Source organism: Podarcis liolepis (assembly GCF_965112155.1).
Source record: "Podarcis liolepis genome assembly, chromosome: 11".
NCBI lineage: Eukaryota > Metazoa > Chordata > Lepidosauria > Squamata > Lacertidae > Podarcis > Podarcis liolepis.
Genome location: NC_139565.1, coordinates 46,402,204 through 46,424,029, shown reverse-complemented (window position 1 = coordinate 46,424,029; position 21,826 = coordinate 46,402,204). Strand labels below are relative to the sequence as shown.

Here is a 21,826-nt window from a genome sequence, read left to right as displayed (position 1 = left end):
CGCTTTCAGGCCGAGGGAGCCAGCATTTGTCCACAGACAGCTTTCCGAGTCATGTGGCCAGCATGACTAAACCACTTCTGGCACAAAAGAACACCGTGAGGGAAGCCAGAGCGCATGGAAACGCCGTTTATCTTCCCGCTGCAGCGGTACCTATTTATCTACTTGCACTGGCGTGCTTTCAAACTGCTAGGTTGGCAGGAGCTGGGACAGAGAAATAGGAACTCACTCTGTCGCAAAGATTTGAACCACCGACCTTCTGATTGGCAAGTCCAAGAGGCTCAGTGGTTTAGACCACAGTGCCACCCATGTGCTAGTTGGACCATTTTTCTGACTCGGTATAAGGAATCTTCCTAGGTTCCATCCTGCCCGTTTTGATTTGTACCAGGGGTGAGAAAGACTTTTCTTTTTTTTACAGATTCAGTTTCCATTTGCCATTTTGCCCCATCGATGTGGCCATGTCAAATGCCATTTCCAACTCTCTGAAATAATCATCTTTTCTGTCTCCTACTATGGCTGATCTACGAGCCACAGGTGCGCTAATGACAGATGATCGATGCTAGCAATTGCAAAGAAGAATGTGATGATTACATGAGAAAGAGAACAGCTGGAGGAACTAAGGATTCTACTGCACACACCAAACTTCTCCATCTATGTTCTGGAAGCCAGTGTATTTGGCCTTGCAGTGCAGTCCTATACACCTACTCGGGAGTAAGCCCCACTGAGGTTAATGGGGACTGCTCCCACGAAGCGAGTATAGGCCTGCAGCCTTAATGGTTTTTTGTGTCCCCTGACAGAGAACCAAGCTTTCACAGGAAGATAAAGCAGTTGAATCTTGCTGTCTGTGGACTTGCTTGCTTTAAAAACAAACAAAATATATCCGATTTATCCAGGTACAGTTTTCCATTCTGGTTGATTTTTTCCCCCATGGTGGCGTTGTGATTCAGATGATAAATTTGACATGTACAAATGAAAATCGTCCTGGTGGGACAATCTGTCTTGAAGCCAAGCTGTAGCAGATCTGATTTAAGGGCACAGGGAAAGTCAAAGTTTTGTCTTTGGGGCCCAACAAAATCCCGAGCGGACTGCTTATAATACCAGCTTCATAAAAAAGACAGGAGGCTGTAAATCACTCCTCCCTTGTTATGAGGCTGCTGTGCATGCCGCCTAGAGGATGCTCTTTCTAATAAAGCTGTGAAAATCAGAAAGTTCAGTCACAGCCTTCCAAAGAAGCCACAATGCTGCTGCGTGGTTTCTCTTCTTTTGAGGGGAGCCATTTTGGTGCAAAATGTACAGGCCCTGCTTCAAACAAGACATATAAATTAAGTTTCACAGGGTTCTAGCAGTAAGCTAAGCTTCCAGGACTTCCCTGAGGCTTCTCTCTTTGAAGCAGTCCCTGAAGTGAGCAAATTGCTGGTTGGGAACCGAACGCTCCCAGCTTAAAGCAAGATATTCCCTTCATTCCACTTTCAATCTATGCGTGAATACAGATACACACAGAGCAGGCCTGAAGCAAAACAGAAGATGGCGTCTCCTCCATTCAATGTACAGCAGGAGTAGGAAAGTAAATGTAGCTCAGGAGCTAAATGTGGTACCCACTCTGAACTTTCCCCAGGCCACAGTCCTCACTGGAACTGATTTTGCATCCTGGGTGTTTTTGGCTGGATGGAACTTGTCCTCAAATTCCATCCACTCGTGCAAGAATCAGTTGGGATATGTGTGTGAAAAAACTAAGAAAGGTAAAAATTACACTCACTGCTCCACCCACTTTCAATTCTCTGTTCAGATCTACGGGACCTACGGGACCGCCTCTCCCGTTATGCCCCACAGAGAGCCTCAAGGTCCATAAATAGCAACACCCCAGTAGTCCCGGGCCCTAAGGAAGTTAGATTAGCTTCAACCAGAGCCAGGGCCTTTTCAACACTGGCTCCGGCCTGGAGGAACGCTCTGCCTCGTGAAACCAGGGCCCCGCAGGATCTGATTTCTTTCCGCAGGGCCTGTAAGACAGAGTTGTTCCTCCTGGCCTTTGGTTTGGAGCCAATTTGATTCACTCCCCCTCTTTCTTTTTTCTTTTTCCTTTCTCCTCCTGTGATGAGGCTGCATTTTAATATTTTAATGTTTCAATATTTTAATTGTTATATTTTAATCTTGTTTTTAAGTTGTATTCATTCAACTTGTTTTTATTATTGATTGTTAGCCGTCCTGAGCCCAGCCTTGGCTGGGGAGGATGGGGTATGAATAAAAATTATTATTATTATTATTATTATTATTATTATTATTATCATCTAAGAAACAAAATCCTACCAAACAAATGGAACCTGGTGTGTGTGTGTGTGCGTGTGTGCGTGTGTGTGTGTGTGTGTGTGTCTGTGTGTGAACCTTTTTTCATACTTCCCTCTCCAAAAGCACCAGAAACCTCTCCAGAACAAACGCCTTCAGCAGTCTTTTGCACCTGCAGCATGGACAAGCCATGTAAATAAACTTTCATTTGGGCTGATCTTTGCTTCCTTACCAAGCTCCCTCGGAGCCAAGAAACACAACTGCAATGTTAGCCAGACAATGACTTACTGTGAACTCAGCACCAGTGCTTTTCTTGATGTCATCCACAGACAGCCCTTCCCAGATTTCAATCAGTGTCAGTCCCTTTTTCTTGTCAACATCAAACACAGCCTGCAGGTTCAGAAAGAAATGCAAATTGTTTCAGTCTAAGAAAAGGAAAGGAAGGGAGCCTTACCAGCTGAATGAAGCCAGTGCTTCGAGTTGATAAATACCAATTCCCTCCACTTTAGCACTGATTTTCAGGAGCACTTTTGGCTGGATGGGGTTATAAATGCCTTAAATAAAATGAAGTAAGGACTTAGGATTGCTATGCAAACTGCAGTATTTGGAAAATATGGCTTGACTGCTGCACGGTTACAAGAGCTGATAGCGTGTGAGAGACATCTGCATCTTCTTCCTGGGACAGGTTTGCAACATCCCTTCTCATCAAGAGAGCCGAGATATTAAAATTCAAGAGTTAGTCATGGGCAACTCAAACCCTCACTACAAGATTATCGAGAAGATAAAAATGCCCCTCCCAAAAAAGATGGATCAGAAATGCAACGAACGTAAGATAACCTACCTTTTCTGTTATGATGCGGTTCACACACTGTTTTCCCGTAATTGGCAAAGTGCATTTCTCCAAAATCTTGTGGGCATTGCCCTACAGTGAACGAACACACACACACATACAAATGAATGATCAGCTTGTCGGAGAAAACCAGTTGCTTGAAATACAAAAGGACTTGCAGTCAGTAATTTCAGACTGAGACAAATATATGCTACCTCCAGCTCAGAAGCTTCCACTGTGTTTGGACCTGTTGTGGAAGACTCACGAATTCATTGCTAAAATATTCCGGGGTCCGTAGTGACATGGGTAACGATGACTTACTCAACAAGGCATACACAACAGGACTGGCATACACTCAAGTGAATCATGTGCCTAAAGCCTTCATTATACATCTTTTAAGTGCCAGGGGAAAATGTTCCTCTTCAACCAGACCTTTGGCAAACTAACATCCTATATCGTTTCAAATGTGTTTGTGGAAGGGGGTGGCGGGTGGGAGTTATTGGTTTGTTTTGCTTTTGTTCTTATTTTCCGTATACATTTTGTGTTTTAGTCTTGTACTTTTATGCCGTGAACTGCCCTGAGATATAGGGATGACGGGCGGGGTGCAAATTTTATAGATAAAAATAGCCATACGATAATGACTTCTGCACTCCGTGTTCCTGCTCACTTCCAGGACACCATGAAACACAGACATAGGAACCACATGGGAGATCACTGAATCAAAGAATTATAGAGTTGGAAGAGACCCAGAGGGTCATCTAGTCCAACCCCCAGCAATGCAAAAATCACAGCTAGACCACATACCGTATTTTCGTCTCATAGGACTCACAGAGTTTTTTGGGGGGGGGAAATAAAGGGAAAAAAATTTCCCTTTATTTCCCCCTCAAAAGCAGGTCGGGGAAACCGAACCAGGTCGAGGAACAGCGGGATGGTGGCGCTGCGCCTCCCTGCTGTCCCCCGAGCTTGTGGGGCTGGCCGATGTCTGGCCGGCGCGCAGGGCGCTCTGCTTCAGTGCACCCTGCCCGCCAGGTGGCAGGCTCCCCACGCTGCGGATGTCTGCCCGGCGCAAGGGGTGCTCTGCTTCAGGGCGCTCCTCGTGTCGGGCGGCAGGCTGCTATCCGCAGCGTGGGGAGCCCTGCGGGGAACTCCCGCAGGGCTGCCTAGGCTGCGGATGTGTTCCCGAAGCGCCGGGTGCTCTGCTTTCAGCACTCCCGGCGCTCCGGGAAGCAGGCTGCTATCCGCAGCCTAGACAGCCCTGCGGGAACTCCTGCAGGGCTGCCTAGGCTGCGGGTGTGTTCCCGAAGCCTGGAGAGCGAGAGGGGTCAGTGCGCACCGACCCCTCTCGCTCTCCAAGCTTCAGCGAAAGCCTACATTCGCCCCATAGGACGCACCCAGATTTCCCCTTCATTTTTGGAGGGGAAAAAGTGTGTCCTATAGGGCGAAAAATACGGTAGTTCCTTTCCATGCTTGTGATGTCCCTTCTCAGGGGAGGGAGCAGACAGCAACATTGGTGTTAAAAGGAATCATGTTGGCTGCCTGGCCAGAAATTATTGATGCATTCTGGGATATTTTAGTATATTTCTAAAATAACTCTGTTAATGCCGCTTCACTTTAGGAGTAAAAATTGCATTTCCCCCAGTAATAATAATAATAATAATAATAATAATAATAATAATAATAATAATAATAATTTATTATTTATACCCCGCCCTGGCTGGGCTTCCAAAAAATATATATTAAAATACTGTAAACATCAAACATTAAAAGCTTCCCTAAACAGGGCTGCCTTCAGGTGTCTTCTAAAAGTCTGGTAGTTGTTGTTCTCTTTGACATCTGGTGGGAGGGCGTTCCACAGGGAGGGCGCCACTACCGAGAAAGCCCTCTGCCTGGTTCCCTGTAACTTGGCTTCTCGCAGTGAGGAAACCGCCAGAAGGCCCTCGGTGCTGGACCTCAGTGTCTAGGTAGAACGATGGGGGTGGAGACATACTGGACCGAGGCTGTTTAGAGCTTTAAAGGTCAGCACCAACACTTTGAATTGTGCCCGGAAATTGTGCCCCAGGAATATTGAAGTTTCCTTGTAGCATTGCCTAGAACGACACAACTATTCTCTGCTCATATTTTGTGATGACAATCTTAAAAATTGTCCCAATATACTGTTGCAATGGTATGTCCTCCTTTATATGCAGGGACAGGCAAAGCTGTAAAGGACAGGGGCATCTGGGATTATCTTAAAATCTTTCCTACTCTTGCCCTGTTGTTCTCCTATGTTTGGCACATAAAAAAAAAAAAAACTGTTGCCTATAATGTTTTTCGCAAAATCGAGCCCTCTCTCCAACTCCTTGAAGGTTACCCTAATTGCAAAAAAATAAAATAAAACTGCTTTCCTGGGTAGTCAAGCATTGTCCCTTTTATGAATTTTACAGTGGTGTCGACTCTGCCTACCAAAATGGGTTTTTAATTTATTCTCCCCCCTCCCCACTTTATGTCAAGGAACAATTGCTTCACTCCAATTCCTACCAGTTAACATCTGTTTCTGCATTCAAGGCAGCTAGCCCCCCCTGAGTGAAACTGACAGGTATTTAAGGGGAAATGACAATGCTTAATTCAAGGACCTTCCAAGTTCTGTTCCCGGCAAAGGAACAATTCATCTGTGCTATTTTTATAGAAAAGTGTTCATCAACCCATCAGGCATACCTTTAAGGTCATGCAATATCTCCTTCTAAGCATCCCGGGGAGATTGAAATGCTCAGGCTTGAGGAAAGAAGACTGCTTTCCAGGCAGCCGCTGTGACCCCAAGCATTGCAGAATGCTGCAGTTAAATATGATCTTGCTTAACTGCAGTTAAATATGATCTTACTGTCACTGGTTAAAACCTTTCTGAAGCCGCATCTACAGAAAAGAAGCTGCCAAAATGGGAATAGAAGTACAGAGATATTGACCAACGCCTAGTCTTTGTAACATCGTCCTATCAAATCTCCCCACAAGCAATTAATAAGGGAAGACTCATGCTTAGCCCAAAGGTTGAAGTTCAAGGGTCAAAGCATTATTATTTCTAAAAATGTGTATTACACGGTCCCATTCTGCAGCGTATTCCCATTGGTCCATTTGCACAAACACCAACACACCCCTCAACTGTGAAGCATACTATACTCTAAATCACGTCTATCTATTTTGGGGGGTGGGGTGGTTTTAACTCAAGCCCATCCCAACATGGCTCCCTTCTCTCCTCACCCACCTTCAAGACAATATTTAGTAATTTTCCAGGGATTGGTTTGGGGGTGGGGTAGACGAGAAAGCGTATAGCCTACCAGTGCCCATTTTATTTCTGACATTTTCCCCCCATGGATTGACATTACACCACCATGTAAACACCATTGCAAGGGAACTCACTGATGGGGAAGGGAGGAATGGCTGCTGCAAACAGTAGCTAAGGAGGTCAGAGACTGGAAAGAAGCATATGGATTGCTTATGGTGGCAAGTGAAAAAGCAGCAAAATTGGGAAACCTAGCCAGATGGGCGGGGTATAAATAATTGTACTATTATTATTATTATTATTATTATTATTATTATTATTATTATTATTATTATGACTTTAGAAGGTTTCAGAAATGTGGTCAGGAAGGCAAGCTTGTGTGGTGTTGTTGTTGTTGTTGTTGTTGTTGTTGTTGTTGTTGTTGTTTTAAGATACAAGGGAATTAGTGAAATGAAGAAAGAGGACATCTATTCCAGGATAGAAACAGCACAGCAAAGGTGTGGGGAACTTTACCTGTCCAGATGTGGCTGAACTACAACTCCCATTAATCCCAGCAAGCATGGTCAATGGCCAGGGGTGGTGTCAGTTATAGTTCAGCAACATCTGGAGGGTCATAGGGCCCCCACACCTGGCAAAATGTTAAACACAGAGACAGGAATCTGCGAGAAAGCAGGCAATGGACAACCTCATGCAGAAACAATGGACCACATTTAATGCCGCTGTTCACTAGGATGGCAGAAATCTGGCAGATCCACACCACACACTGGTGTTTGGATTTGATATCCCGCTTTATCACTACCCTAAGGAGTCTCAAAGCGGCTAACAATCTCCTTTCCCTTCCTCCCCCTCAACAAACACTCTGTGAGGTGAGGTGAATGAGGCTGAGAGACTTCAGAGAAGTGTGACTGGCCCAAAGTCACCCAGCAGCTGCATGTGGAGGAGCAGGGAAGCGAACCTGGTTCACCAGATTACGAATCTACCGCTGTTAACCACTACACAACACCGGCTCTCAGTGTGGTCTTAGTTTGTTCAACAAATGTTTAAAGAACTTGATCTCTCCAAGAGAATCCTGGGACCTGTAGTTTCCCACTTAAAGAGCTATGGTTTCTAGCACCCTTAACAAACTACAGTTCCCATGATTCTTTGTGGGGAGCCAGAAGAACACGAGAAGAGCCTGTTGGATCAGGCCAGTGGCCCATCTAGACCAGCATCCTGTTCTCATAATGGCCAGCCAGATGCCTATGGGGAGCCTGAAAGCGGGACCAGAGCACAAGGCCACTCTCCCCTCCTGTGGCTTCCAGCAATTGGTATTCAGAAGCAATTGCTGCCTCTTGACTGTAAAAGGTAAAGGTAAAGGACCCCTGGACGGTTAAGTCCTGTCAAAGGCTCTGGGGTTGCGGCACTCATCTTGCTTTCAGGCCAAGGGAGCCGGCGTTTTCCAGGTCATGTGGCCAGCATGAATAAACCACTACTGGCGCACAGAGGACCGTGACGAGTGCCAGAGTGCACGGAAATGCCATTTACCTTCCCGCCACAGCGGTACCTATCTATCTACTTGCACTGGTGTGCTTTCTAACTGTTTGGTTGGCCAGAGTTGGGACAGAGCACCGGGAGTTCAACCCGTCATGGGGATTCGAACCGCCAATCTTCCAATCAGCAAGCCCAAGAGGCTCAGTGGTTTAGACCACAGCACCACCCGTGTCCCTTTTGACTGCACAGGCAGAGCACAGCCATCATGGCTAGTAGCCACGTGCTTTTAAATCTGCTCTTCCACTCATGCAGCAAAACTTTCTCCTCCTCCCCACAACCCGTGCACCCTGAAAACCTGCTCCAGAAAGTTGGAGGAAAACACAAGATGAGAAGAAGAAGACCCATTGTGTGACTGGAACTCTGTGCACACAGAATTGGACAGAACCCAGGGTGTGTTTTCAGTCTAAGGAGAAATCCACAAGAAGAGAATATTTATAAAAAGATTACCTTTGCAGAGTGCTCCATAGTGACGACCACTTTAGTTCTTGAGCTGGACACCAAGTCCATGGCGCCTCCCATGCCTTTCACCATCTTACCCTAAAAACACAAGATTTCACACAAAAAAGAAAAAGAAGAACAGGTGTCAACAGCCCAGCTCAATATACCAACACTCTTTGCTTTGATGCATTTAATCTACAGAATCTGGAAAACAAGCATTAGACAAAATGCAAAATTAAGCCAATGGTCCCTTTAGTTTCTCTTTGAATAATGATTCTTCATAACCTCTCCAAGTCTACATATCACAAGCATTACATTTTGAGAGGGTTCCCATATTATTTATGGGGAAAGAAGATTGATGGGCAAAACAAGGAACTGCATCTTGTCTCTAAATATCTATAATTCTTCAGCACACATGGGTTGTGTGACCAAACGTTTTGGATTATATTGCTAGGCCACTGAAAGGCTCAATTTAGTTGCAAACCTGATAGCAACCACTTAGCGTGCACTGTTGTTTGGGAAATGCAGTCATTTCAAAATGGCAAACTCGAATTTAATTTAATCCACTTTATTTCCCAGGTTCCTTCAGGAGGAAGAACTGGGTGCTTTCCCAACATGCAGGTGACAATCCCACACATTCACTTGAAGGGTAATTCCCATTTATTTTATGTGAAGCAGAAGACCGCCAAGCAAGCGCTGCTGCCGAAAGCCTCGTGTGACTGCCTTGACGTATCTAAACAGCTGATCCTTTGGATTGGCCAAATTGTGTGAAAGTTCTGCAGAGACGGGATCAGCATTGGTCCATCAAGCTCAGTACTGTCTAACCCAGTGTTTCCCAACCTTGGGCCTCCAGCTGTTATTGAACTACAATTCCCATCATCCCTGACCACTGGCCTTGCTAGCTAGGGATGATGGGAGTTGTAGTCTCAAAACAGCTGGAGGCCCAAGGTTGGGAAACACTGGTCTAACCTGCCTGGCAGCAGCTCTCCAAGGTTTGCGGCAGGGATCTCTCCCAGCCCTACCTGGACATACCAGGGATTGAACCTTGTTCATGCAAGTAGATGCCCTACCATTGAGCCAAGACCCTTCCCCAACCAACAGGTCCACACCTAAATAAACCTGTTTAGAACTGAGGCAGCAGCTAACCAGAGCTGGCTCTGCACTGTATAAGCCAGAGGTTTTCAACCTTTTTGAGTCCACGGCTCCCTTGACCAACTACATTCTTTCTGCAGCACTTGGGAGCCCAGTTATGTCACCCCTTGCCTGCAGAGCTGGCAGCCTCTTGTTTGTTGCTGTTGTTTAGTCGTTTAGTTGTGTCCGACTCTTCGTGATCCCATGGACCAGAGCACACCAGGCACTGCTGTCTTCCACTGCCTCCCGCAGTTTGGTCAGACTCATGCTGGTAGCTTCGAGAACACTGTCCAACCATCTCATCCTCTGTCATCCCTCTTACCAGCCTCTTACTGTTCTTCAAACACCCTCCCTTGTGGAGAGTTCCTTCAGCCTCCTCTCCCCTCTCCTTGGAAGTCCTCTGGGCAGCCGCAGCTGCAGCCCCTGGTCTCTGAGCTGCCCCACTGCCCCACAGGGACCTGGGAAGCACCCCATGGCCAGCCCCAGAGGCACCATTCGCCTGAGGAGCTTGTAGCCAGAGCTGCTGCAATAAACAGCTGTGCAAGCCTTTGGGATAGCTCTTTTCTGACTTTTCTGCCACCCACGTTCCCATGGGCAAAGAGGCAAGCCACAGTCCGGTCTTAAAAAGGCTTCCTTTAGAAGAAATTATCTGCTGGATCAGTGGGAAAACCTCAAATGATCCATAGGGGGGGTCACCTTTGGATGCATGCAGCTTATCCTTCTGTAATAGCTCAACTGGTGGAGCGTAATACCTAACACATCCCCAACAGAGCCAGGCTCTGCTTGAAGACCTCCCCATTACGGAGTGTAGAACATTTATTTATTTTCTAGTTATTAAATGTATACGCCGCTCTTCATCCAAGGATCACAGAGCAGTTTGCAGTATAGAACCACACAAATGCATAACGTAATAGCAAACAAAACAGTAATGCCTCCCCCCCCCTCCAAAACAGAGGGACAGAGGCCAGTGTTGCCCGCGGCACCCCTGACCATCATTCAAGGCACCCCAGGGTGCCACGGCACACTGGTTGAAAACCACTGGGGTATGGTGTTAAAGCTAGTTTCTACTCATACTCTCCTTCTGTGGAAGAAATTGCAAAGATTTAAAAATAGCAGCACACAAACAAGTGTTCGGCAATATGTTATTTTTGCAGTTTTAGAAATCATTGAAAGTCATGAAAAACTAACCATAAGGATGCCTTGAACAAAATTTCCTTCTTCCCCAAGTCAGTATGTTTCAAATATAATTTTTTTTGTATTGTATGTAAAGTACTTTGTGTAAAATGTAAACAATATTAATATCCACTTCCTGCTACCGCAGCTTGAGTTATTTTTTAAAAAAACAAAAACAAAAGCTATCCCCTTGTGCTTGAGTACTTTGTTTTCCCATTTCCTCAATAAAAAAGTACATGACTGGAAAGAACCAAAGATGAATTGCCCTGATATATATTTGCTGTGTCATTTTCCCCCCAAGTGACTACCAGCTTCAGAATGGTACAATTACAGAACTATTGTCATCATATTGCTATCTCCGATAGGTAGATTAGATCTGGAGGAATGCAGAGGAGGAGAGAAGATCCCAATGAACTTTAGCAAGAAATGCAAGGAAATTACTATGCTGACATCCCCCCAGCCGCCCCGCCCCCCCCCCAGCAGTACAAGGAATAAAAGCATAAAGCTGGTTCAAAAATCCTTCAAGTGCAATGCAGAAAGAGATACAAACACCAATCTGAACACCTGCACGCTCAAAGCTTCCAAAAGATGGGCATATACCATATTTTTCGCTCCATAAGACGCACCTAGTTTTTAGAGGGGGAATGCAAGAAAAAAAAAATCTTTAAAGGGAGCGCTGAGCAGAGCCTCCCGCCTGCATTCGCTCCATAAGACGCGCACACATTTCCCCTTACTTTTTAGGAGGGAAAAAGTGCGTCTTACGGAGCAAAAAATACGGTATCCTATATCCACAATGTGACACTTTCCTCCCTTTGTTGCAGTGCTGTCTGAGCAATCCTGCTTTTGAACCAACAGTTATTTACAGAGACAAAACATATAAGGTTCATGCCATTTGCCACTCTTGACATACACCACAGACCCCAGAACTGACTCGAAATTGTGCCTATGAAAATGGCAGGCTCGCTTGGACCTTTCTGCCACCCACGTTCCCATGGGCAAAGAGGCAAGCCACAGTCCGGTCTTAAAAAGGCTTCCTTTAGAAGAAATTATCTGCTGGATCAGTGGGAAAACCTCAAATGAGCCAATAGGGGGGTCACCTTTGGATGCATGCAGCTTATCCTTCTGTAATAGCTCAACTGGTGGAGCGTAATACCTAACACATTCCCAACAGAGCCAGGCTCTGCTTGAAGACCTCCCCATTACGGAGTGTAGAACATTTATTTATTTTCTAGTTATTAAATGTATACGCCGCTCTTCATCCAAGGATCACAGGGCAGTTTGCAGCATAGAACTACACAAATGCATAACGTAATAGCAAACAAAACAGTAATGCCTTCCCCCCCCCCTCCAAAACACACACAGAGAGAGCGAGAGGGCGCATCCCTTTGAGGTAATTGGTTCCACTGCAGAATTGCTCTTTCTTTCATGCCAATTTGGAAAATTAATTCCTCCTTAAAGCTTCATAGTCCAGTAGGAGAGCTGAAAATAATGCCAATATATTTCACGTCTGGCAAACCATGCGCCCCTTGGGCTTTAGATAGTACATGGGGAGACAAGTCTAACAAGCCTGGGACACAAATTTTCACGGCCCTCTGCTGGCCCATTTACCAGAAGCAATGTATTTAGCGTTAGATCTGGAAGTGTATACTAGATTCTGACCAAACTAAGCCTCCTAGAGCAAAATATACATAGGAGGCCTGGTTTGGTCAGAATTGGGTATACACTTCCAGAGTTAAATCTAAATACATCACTTCCGGTAAATGAGCCACCATAGCTGCTAGAGGGCTGTGGAAATTTGTGTCCTGGGCTTTTTAGACTCTTCTTCCTATGCACTATCTGAAACCGAAGGGGCGCATTGGTTGGCAAATGTGAAATTCTCTTCAGCTCTCCTACCCCCTATTTAGGGTCTTGGCTTACACTGACCTCTAAAGATACAGTGGTACCTCGGGTTACACATGCTTCAGGTTACAGACGCTTCAGGTTACAGACTCCGCTAACCCAGAAATAGTACCTCGGGTTAAGAACTTTGCTTCAGGATGAGAACAGAAATCATGAGGCGGCGGCGGGAGGCCCCATTAGCTAAAGTGGTACCTCGGGTTAAGAACGGACCTCCCGAACGAATTAAGTTCTTAACCTGAGGTACCACTGTAATAAATTGATGCATTCATTAATGTATCTGACTTTGCTCGTCTTGTGGCATCTATGGAAAAGCAAATGCAAATACACACCCTGTAAAGGAGCGACATTTTAGACCACATCTGTGTCTTCTGGTAAGCAGCACTATGCATTCTTTCTTCTGACTCTGATAACTCTTAAGATAAGTAATCTTTAAGAGAGTTCCTGATACCCTCTTCCTCTCCGTTTACGGTAGCCAATGTGGTGTCTTTCAGGTGGTATTGGAATACGACTTCCATCATTGTACCCACCCCACACAAATGGGAGGCTCTCAACGCCTGAAAAATACCATGCATAATGTAACCCTATTTCTAGTTACATGGGATGTAAGTTTTGTTGTTGTTTAGTCATTTAGTTGTGTCCGACTCTTCCACTGCCTCCCGCCATTTGGTCAAACTCACGCTGGTAGCTTCGAGAACACTGTCCAACCATCTCGTCCTCTGTCATCCCCTTTTCCTTGTGCGCTCCATCTTTCCCAACACCAGGGTCTTTTCCAGGGAGTCTTCTCTTCTCATGAGGAGGCCAAAGTACTGGAGCCTCAGCTTCAGGATCTGTCCTTCCAATGAGCACTCAGGGCTGATTTCCTTAAGAATGGATAGGTTTGATCTTCTTGCAGTCCATGGGACTCTCAAGAGTCTCCTCCAGCACCATAATTCAAAAGCATCAATTCTTCGGCGATTAGCCTTCTTTATGGTCCAGCTCTCACTTCCATACATCACTACTGGGAAAACCATAGCTTTAACTATACGGACCTTTGTTGGCAAGGTGATGTCTCTGCTTTTTAAGATGCTGTCTAGCTTTGTCATTTTAAGTTAGTCTACCATTTCTGAAGCGGAAGGGTCACGATGAGGTGACTTTCCCCCCACCCTGCAATATTTACTGCCCCATGGGGTTGCTGTGGAGATAAGCAGGAAAGCAACTTTAAGGCCCTTTGCCAATAAGCACTACAAAGAAGCATTCAAGGAGGCTAGAAAGGGCTCTGCCTGGTTCCTTGGGGTGCCTGCCGCCATGGTAAGTAGCCTCGCCATAAGGCATCTTCAGTAATATGGTTTTGCCCAGGAGAAGCAGCTGCCAGGAGCAGGCATTTCTCAAGAACCCCTTTCTGAATACAAGGAGAGCTGGTAAAAGTTGGCAGAAAGTTTCGAAGCGTTTGCATGCCGACTGCAGAACTTTCCCCAAATTTATTCTTCAGGATTCATCAACAGTTAGCCTCAGGGCATCTGTCACTGGTTCAGTGGTTTATTTGCTGTTGCATCAGAGCAGCACCACCAGTATTTATGGTATTAATATTAATAAATCCCTAGGAGACCTCATCCATCACTTTTAATCTCTCCTCCAACTCCTACCCCATTGCTCTTAAAGTGTGATCTTCAATGGCTCAGGGCTATTTTACCAATATAAAAGCATCATTAGTCAAAGAAACTACAGCCTCATATTCAACGTTTCTGTCGGGGGGGGAGGGGGGTGTTCCACCCAGAAGAGCAACATAATTCATCGCAAAATGTACTTCTTGATGCAGCCGTTCCAGATAACTCATCACAAAAGAACCAGTTTAAAATTGTGCTTTGTGTTTGTTTTTTTACAAGATAGAACCAGCTAAAACAAAAACAAAAAATAATCCACAGTAATTAGTGCTTCAAATACTATTAAGGAAAAATTGCTAGTGAACGTCAAGTCTTTTCAAAATGGACATACTACAGGGTTGGCAACACCTCCTGCAAATCGTAAAAATGATGACTTCTGCATGATTTATGTCAGAACGTATTATTTTCCTCCTATTTCAAATGAAGGTGTATCCCATCTGAAAAGAGAACTCCTTCAGATGCACGAATGGGCTCAAATATAGGGAAGCAGAGTTTTGACTATTCTCTTTCAAATGGAAGCTCCTGGTGCTGCTGTGTTGCAAAATGGTTTGGTCTTTCAAATCTGGAGGGTGAGGGTATAGGGGTAGGCTGGGGTCCCCCCCCCCATTATTTCAAAAATAATAGCCCCACTGTTCACATGGAGCTTAGCAGAGTATGAAAAGAATAATTTCATTCATACCTACATGCTTAGCCAGAAGTAAGCATCATTAAGTTCAATGGGACATACTCCCAGACGTTGTGCAATTGTGTATAGGACTCCAGCCCAAGGCAGACTTTCTTTTAAGAAACTAGACTATAGTGAGGATCTCAAACACTAACAGCAGGTTTATAGCAGGAGGAAATTGTGGCCATTCAGATCTTGCTGGACTCCAAATCTAATCATCTCTGACCACTGGCCATGCTTGCTGGGGTTAATAGGAGCTGGACTCCCAACAAATATCTGAGCACATTCAAAGGATAGGTTAACTCTTAAGAAGCCATTGCTTTTTCGGATTCCAAGAAAAGCAAAGAGGGCCTAAATATTATGTTACATTCATCATTCGTTGGTCAAGCCTCAAGAGTGAACCAGACTATTTTTTTCCAGGATCCCTAAATTGGTATCAGGCGAGGCTGCATGAAAAGGCTTAACTGCTGAGAGTGAAATATCACAAGTTGCAAGTTCTCAGTGGGAGGTGAATAGACTCTGAACTACAGTCATGCACACTAAGAAAAGGAAATTCTTGCAATAAGGGGGGGAAAAGTTTTTTAAACAGCCCATATTATGGTGATGATGGTGGTGACTACATTATATGTGTGTTTACTTCTGGAAATTGATTTAATTCATTCTGTCACCTACATTTTAGGCTTTTGCCAATTTCTCTATGGACAGCTGGATTCCTTGTTGAAAAAGCCAACGTGCCTAGGAATGACTAGATTACAAAGTGGAGAACCAAAGATGTTTAGGGAAGGGCTGTGGCTCAATGGTGAAGCATCTGCCTTGCATGCAAAGGGTCTCAAGTTTGATCCCCAGCTCCTCCAGGTAAGGCCATCTGAAATCAGGAAGAACTACCAGTCATTTTAGACAATACTGAGCTAAATGGGCCAGTTATAAGACAGCTTCCAATGCTCAATTGGTAGGTGAAGGTTACTAGCCCGTTCTCTACTTTGATTACACAATAACATGTTTTGTTAGAAGGAGTCGTGAGCACCCACCCTGCTCTTCCGAGAACTTATGAACTGATGCTGGATTTTTTTATATGTAAAAAAGGAAGTTGTTCTTCAATTACAGAACAAAAACAAAGCATTGGGATCATTGCATGCATCCAAAAGGAGTCATTTTTTACTATTGTTGAGAACACATCATTTCAGTGAAATGAAAAGACGCTTCTAATCACTTCGAATAAAATGCATGATGCAAATATATAATAAGGACGCTTCTCCATCTACTTACAGGAATCATCCAGTTGGCTAGATCACCATATTTAGACACCTGCATCGCTCCAAGCATTGTCAGATTAACATGTCCCCTGATAAAAGGAACAAAGAAAGAAACGAGCACGCTTTTGGCATCAGAAATTCTGGCACAGTTTTTGTTTGTTCCATCTACAAGCCCTCTAACCATTCCTTAACAGTAAAAAGGTAAAGGGAGCCCTGACCATTAGGTCTAGTCGTGGCCGACTCTGGGGTTGCGGCACTCATCTTGCTTTACTGGCCAAGGGAGCCGGCGTACAGCTTCCGGGTCATGTGTCCAGCGTGACTAAGCCGCTTCTGGCGAACCAGAGCAGCGTATGGAAACGCCGTTTACCTTCCCGCCGGAGCGGTACCTATTTATCTACTTGTACTGGGACATGCTTTCGAACTGCTAGGTTGGCAGGAGCAGGAACCGAGCAACGGGAGCTCACCCCATCGCAGGGATTCGAACCGCCGACCTTCTGATCAGCAAGTCCTAGGCTCTGTGGTTTAACCCACAGCACCACCCGCATCCCAACAGTACCACTCTATAAAAGCAAGGGCAGAAAAATAGCTTAAAAATCAAGCGCCGCTGGATAGCTGCGAGAATAAAATCCCATGCACGTTGAGGCTGCCATCTTATACCCACTTACCGAGGAGTAAGATCCATTGAATTCTAAGGCAAATATAAGGGTAGTGTCATTACCTGGGATTATGTCCCACTGAACTCAGCGGCCTGGGATAATTATCTACATGTCAAACTTGGTACCATTCGTCATTTGCTAAACAACACACCAAGGCGGTAACGGTAAAAACAAAACATCACTGCACAGCCTGTACCACAAAATCACCCTTAATACTCTGTTCATACAACACAAAAGATTAGTACAAAAAAAGTGTTGGCCTGACAACTGACAGCACCAGCCGAGTTGACTATTTTGAGTTCGATACCCAGCTGCTAAATCTATTGAGTTCCAACACCCAGCTACTAATTATTTTGCTGTTTCGCAGAAGACTGACGGATAGTCACTTTGGTGTGGGTTACTAATAAGTTCAGGCACCAGCTGGGCCTGTGCTCCTGACATTTAGCAAATTAGGTTTTTTCATTACATACCCTCGAATCATAGCAAAAGATTCATCGCTAGAGAAGTAGGAAGCCCCTGGAAGCACGGTGACCGTCTCTTTGCCTGTAGAAGAAACTCGGTGTTAAGTTTGCTATGGCCAACAGGCAAAATCCCAGGGTGGTGCTGGGAATTGATGCTGTCTGTGTCACACAACAGGGCTTCACAAAGCTTCTACAGTGGTACCTCTGGTTGCGAACGGGATCCGTTCCAGAGGCCCATTCGCAACATGAGCAGAATGCAACCCGTGTCTGCGCGTGCTGCGATTCGACGCTTCTGCACATGCGCATGACTCATTTTGCACGCCTGCGCATGCACGAGCAGCAAAACCCTGAAGCAACCCTTTCCGGGACTTCCGGGTCGCCGCAGGACGCAACCTGAAAACGAACAACCCGAAGCAAACGTAACATGAGGTATGACTGTACTCTTTTTTGGGGGGGGGGGTGAGGAAAACAGAAAGACAAAAGCAATAAAACACAAATGACAAGAGTCCCTCCAAACTTCAAGTAGACTCTTCCAAGGGAGAATGCTTGCGAACAAAGATCCTTGCCAGCGACTCTGATAAAATTTTGTGACATTCCTTTAGACACAGATTTTTAAATATGTATATATGAATGTCTCTGGCATGCTGGCTCTTAAGCAAGCTTTAATTTCTCTGCAACCTTTTAAATATATTTATATAAAGGTTGCAGAGTAATTAAAGCTTACTTAAGAGCCAGCATGCCAGAGACATTCAAATCCTGCACAGTCGTACCTTGGATCTCAAATGCCTTGGCTCCCAAACAAATCAACTCCCAAACGATTGAAACCCGGAAGCGAGTGTTCCGGTTTTCAAATGATTTTCGGAAGCCGAACAACTGGCACGGCTTCCGATTGGCTGCAGTAACTTCCTGCAGCCAATCAGAAGCTGCGCTTTGGTTTCCAAACATTTTGGGAGTCGAACGGACTTCCAGAAAAGATTCCATTTGACTTCCAAGTAACGACTATATTTGAATTGTATCAGGAAATCAAGCTTGCTGAATGACCATGGGGCACTCATTCTACCTACCTCTGGGGGTTTTTGAGAAGATAAAGGAGAACACTGTACATGACGTGACCCAGGATTTAGAGAATCCAAGAAAGATGGGCATGGGGATCGCCCTCAGAGACTCCACTCAATCAGAGACCTTGGTGTAGGGGAATTCCAGAAAACACCACTGCCCCCAGTTCTCCTATCTGAGAACATCTGGCCTCCTCCTCTGATGGCTCTGCTTCTAAAGGAGATCACCACCACCCGTTGTTCTACCATGCTAGTTCATACCTGAAGAACTGAGTGCAGCCCCTTTGAGAGACTGATAGCTTTCCCAGAAAGGCTTGAGCAAGAAACTCTAACCTACCTGCAGACTTGCTTAAACCCTCAGTTGGCTCCAGACCTTTGCTGGAGCAATATCCCAGGCCAGCCTTTCTCAACTTCGAGTTCCCAGATATTGTTGGACTACAAGTCCCATCATCCATAGTCAATAGGGGCAGCGGTCAGGAATGACGGGAGTGGTGGTCCAACAACATCTGGGGAACCCAAGGTTGAGAAAGGAGACTGTTGCTCTTGAATGCCTGTATCAAACTTGAATTCCACCTGGCTCTATCTGAAGCTGCCCACGGTTCTGTTTCTCTGGCTTTCCTCTCCCACCTCCCCATTAACTTCTTGAAGGAAGGGCAGTATAAATATGTGAAAGGAAGACAAAAATCGGGTTTAACCTGCATTGATGAGGTCAGGGTCAACTTCGCTTTCAGATGGGTAAGGTCCCTAGTTAAAACACAAAACAAATACTTGCATTAACTTTCCAGTCAAATGGTTGTGTTGTGTTGTCTATTGATTCCCATTGCCTGTGTCCCATTCTTACCAAGCCAAGGACTCCATTTTCACTCTGTAGATGAACAGTTATTTCTGGACTGATGAAGTTGCTGGCAAGCAGTGGGATTCCAATACCCAGGTTAGCTTAAACGGTTCGGTCAAGGTTAAACGGATCCGAGTTCTTTATTCTGTACACAAATTTACTGAATTCAAATGCGCCTTGAAAATAATTTTTAAAAAAGCGACTGCATTCCACACAGCCAAAGGATACCGTACATGCCATCCTCGAATTCAAGGGCCGCTCGCCTGATGATCCTCTCCCTTACGTTATCGCTATCTTTCTTCTGCTTGCCTTTGCTATCTTCAGCTTTGCGTAGCGACAACCTCTAGAAAAGCAAGCAGAGTGAAAAGGGTGGTGACAGCTGTACTCTTTCGTGGAACATTAAGGACCAGCATATATTATATCACAGTTGGTAAAGGCAGGCACCCTGAAGCAGTAAGAAACATTTTTAAGATGGCCTGGCTTGGTTTATGCTAAACACTGGCCTGATCTGCACATAACGTAAACGAAGAGAAACGTATGCAGTAAATAAGAGAGGCGACCTGGAGGTCCTATATTTACAGTAAGCTCTCTGCTGGTGTCCCTTTGCCTGTTTGCACTCAGAGTCAAACCAGGTGGCAAATTCCGTTAACCTTTTCGTGGCAGTATTTTGGATCACAGTTGTTAAGTGTAGTTTCAGCCTTTCTGTGAGTGTCTTGAATAGTTCCATGGCCTCAGCAGCAGAGTTAGCTGATATAATCGCAGTATGGATGTCCTTTAGCTCAGCTGTTTGAAGAAGGGCTGCGTTCAGTAGGGGGGACCATTTGATTCTTTTAGCTGCAGATATGCCAAGATTTGGGATGTGGGTGGCGCTGTGGGTTAAACCACAGAGCCTAGGACTTGCCGATCAGAAGGTCGGTGGTTCGAATCCCCACGACGGGGTGAGCTCCCGTTGCTCGGTCCCTGCTCCTGCCAACCTAGCTGTTCGAAAGCATACCAGGATGCTACCAAGACTGCTACCAGGATGCTTATACAGTTGTACCTTGGTTCTTGAACAGAATCCGTTGCAGAAGACCGTTTGACTTCCGAAAATGTTCAAAAACGAAGGCACAGCTTCCGATTGGCTGCAGGAGCTTCCTGCACTCAATTGGAAGCCATGGAAGCTGCATCCCAAAATAGTTTGAAAACCGGAACACCTACTTCCAGATTTGCAGTGTCCGGGAGACAAAACATTTGAGTCACAAGGCTTTCGAGAACCAAGGTACGACTGTATACTGTATCCATGCATTCGAAGCACCAAGGCTTCTGAATCTAAAACTCTGACTTGCATCTTGGCCCAAGTCTCTGCTTCTTCTCACTTTTGAAACTGAGGCATAAAGAAAACGCGAAGATATGTTTAATAGCAGCTTAAATCGGAATTAGGCTTCCCTTGGGATGTTTTGCTCTCCCAGCCAGAGCCAGGCCAGATATTACAGCCATAATTATTCCTCTCCTAATATGATAAACTATCTTCCTTTTCCAGGCACTCTAAGCTAAATCTGCTTTATACTGGAACCCTCACTCAGCACTCGGGTGGATAACCGCATTCCGTCCAAGACCAATTTACGTTTGAAGAAGCGAGCCCAGAGCCTCCAAGATAGATGCAATTTTTATAGGCACTCTCACTCTTAAGACAGTAAACAGAGGAGCTTGCCGTTTCATCACCTGTTTTGACAAGGCAGATCCCTAGAAGGATTACAAAACTCAGCAGACCAAAATTAATCCCTGCTGTAGCTTTGGTCTAGACGATATAAAACACTTAAAAACGAGGTGGGGGGGGGGAGTGGCGTCGTAGGGAGGGAGAGAGGGGAGAAGCCGGTCTAGAGAACAGGAGAAAAACTGAAAACAATCATGGTTTGGCTGTGCAATAATGAAGATCTATATCCAGCCTCCTATCCGGTTGAAGAAGAATCAGGAATAATATTTGATGATTAGCCTCAAAAGGAAAAGGTAAGCAGTGCTATCGTTCAGCACACGTAAGATGCATTTAATTATTTATTATCTCTCTCTCCTTCTTTCCTTCCTTCCTTCCTGGAGCTCAAGGTGACATATATGGAGGTTCCAAAATGGTCTCCTGTCCAGGTACCGGTCAGACCCTGATCTACTTATCTTCAGCAAGGTGGCTGCATCATATGCCCTTAGGACCTTGCCTTGGAACCAAAGCACTAAAACAAGAGTTTTATCACAAGGGTCGGTTTTTCAAGTTTTCTATGTTCAGGTATCCATTCTTAAGGAAATCAGCCCTGAGTGCTCACTGGAAGGACAGATCCTGAAGCTGAGGCTCCAAGACTTTGGCCACCTCATGAGAAGAGAAGACTCCCTGGAAAAGACCCTGATGCTGGGAAAGATGGAGGGCACAAGGAGAAGGGGACGACAGAGGGCGAGATGGTTGGCCAGTGTTTTCGAAGCTACCAGCATGAGTTTGACCAAACTGCGGGAGGCGGTGGAAGACAGGAGTGCCTGGCGAGCTCTGGTCCATGGGGTCACGAAGAGTCGGACACGACTAAACGACTAAACAACAACAACAACAACAAATGTTCAGGCAAAGCTTTCCCTATGGATATGCCTGCTGAGGAACGGTTCCGTATCTGCCACAGACCCCTTGTGCTCTGCAAAGAGTTCTGAGGCAGGTTATATAGAGGGTGTGCAAATTGATGTGAGACACTGCCCTGGTGTTCCTTCCCAATTCAAGCTTT

General features: G+C 45.4%; 1 protein-coding gene across 1 annotated transcript in view; it reads right to left on the bottom strand.

Annotated features, from left to right (window-relative positions):
• OXCT1 (3-oxoacid CoA-transferase 1) overlaps positions 1–21,826 on the bottom strand; it is a 51,881-nt gene that overhangs the window by 2,125 nt on the left and 27,930 nt on the right. The window contains exons 9-16 of the mRNA XM_083466086.1: positions 19,323–19,437; positions 19,101–19,195; positions 18,955–19,003; positions 17,214–17,286; positions 16,101–16,176; positions 8,337–8,426; positions 3,119–3,199; positions 2,566–2,667 (exon numbers count right to left, since the gene is read on the bottom strand). Coding sequence (XP_083322212.1) covers positions 2,566–2,667; positions 3,119–3,199; positions 8,337–8,426; positions 16,101–16,176; positions 17,214–17,286; positions 18,955–19,003; positions 19,101–19,195; positions 19,323–19,437 — 681 coding nt within the window. The remainder of the gene's footprint in view (positions 1–2,565; positions 2,668–3,118; positions 3,200–8,336; positions 8,427–16,100; positions 16,177–17,213; positions 17,287–18,954; positions 19,004–19,100; positions 19,196–19,322; positions 19,438–21,826) is intronic.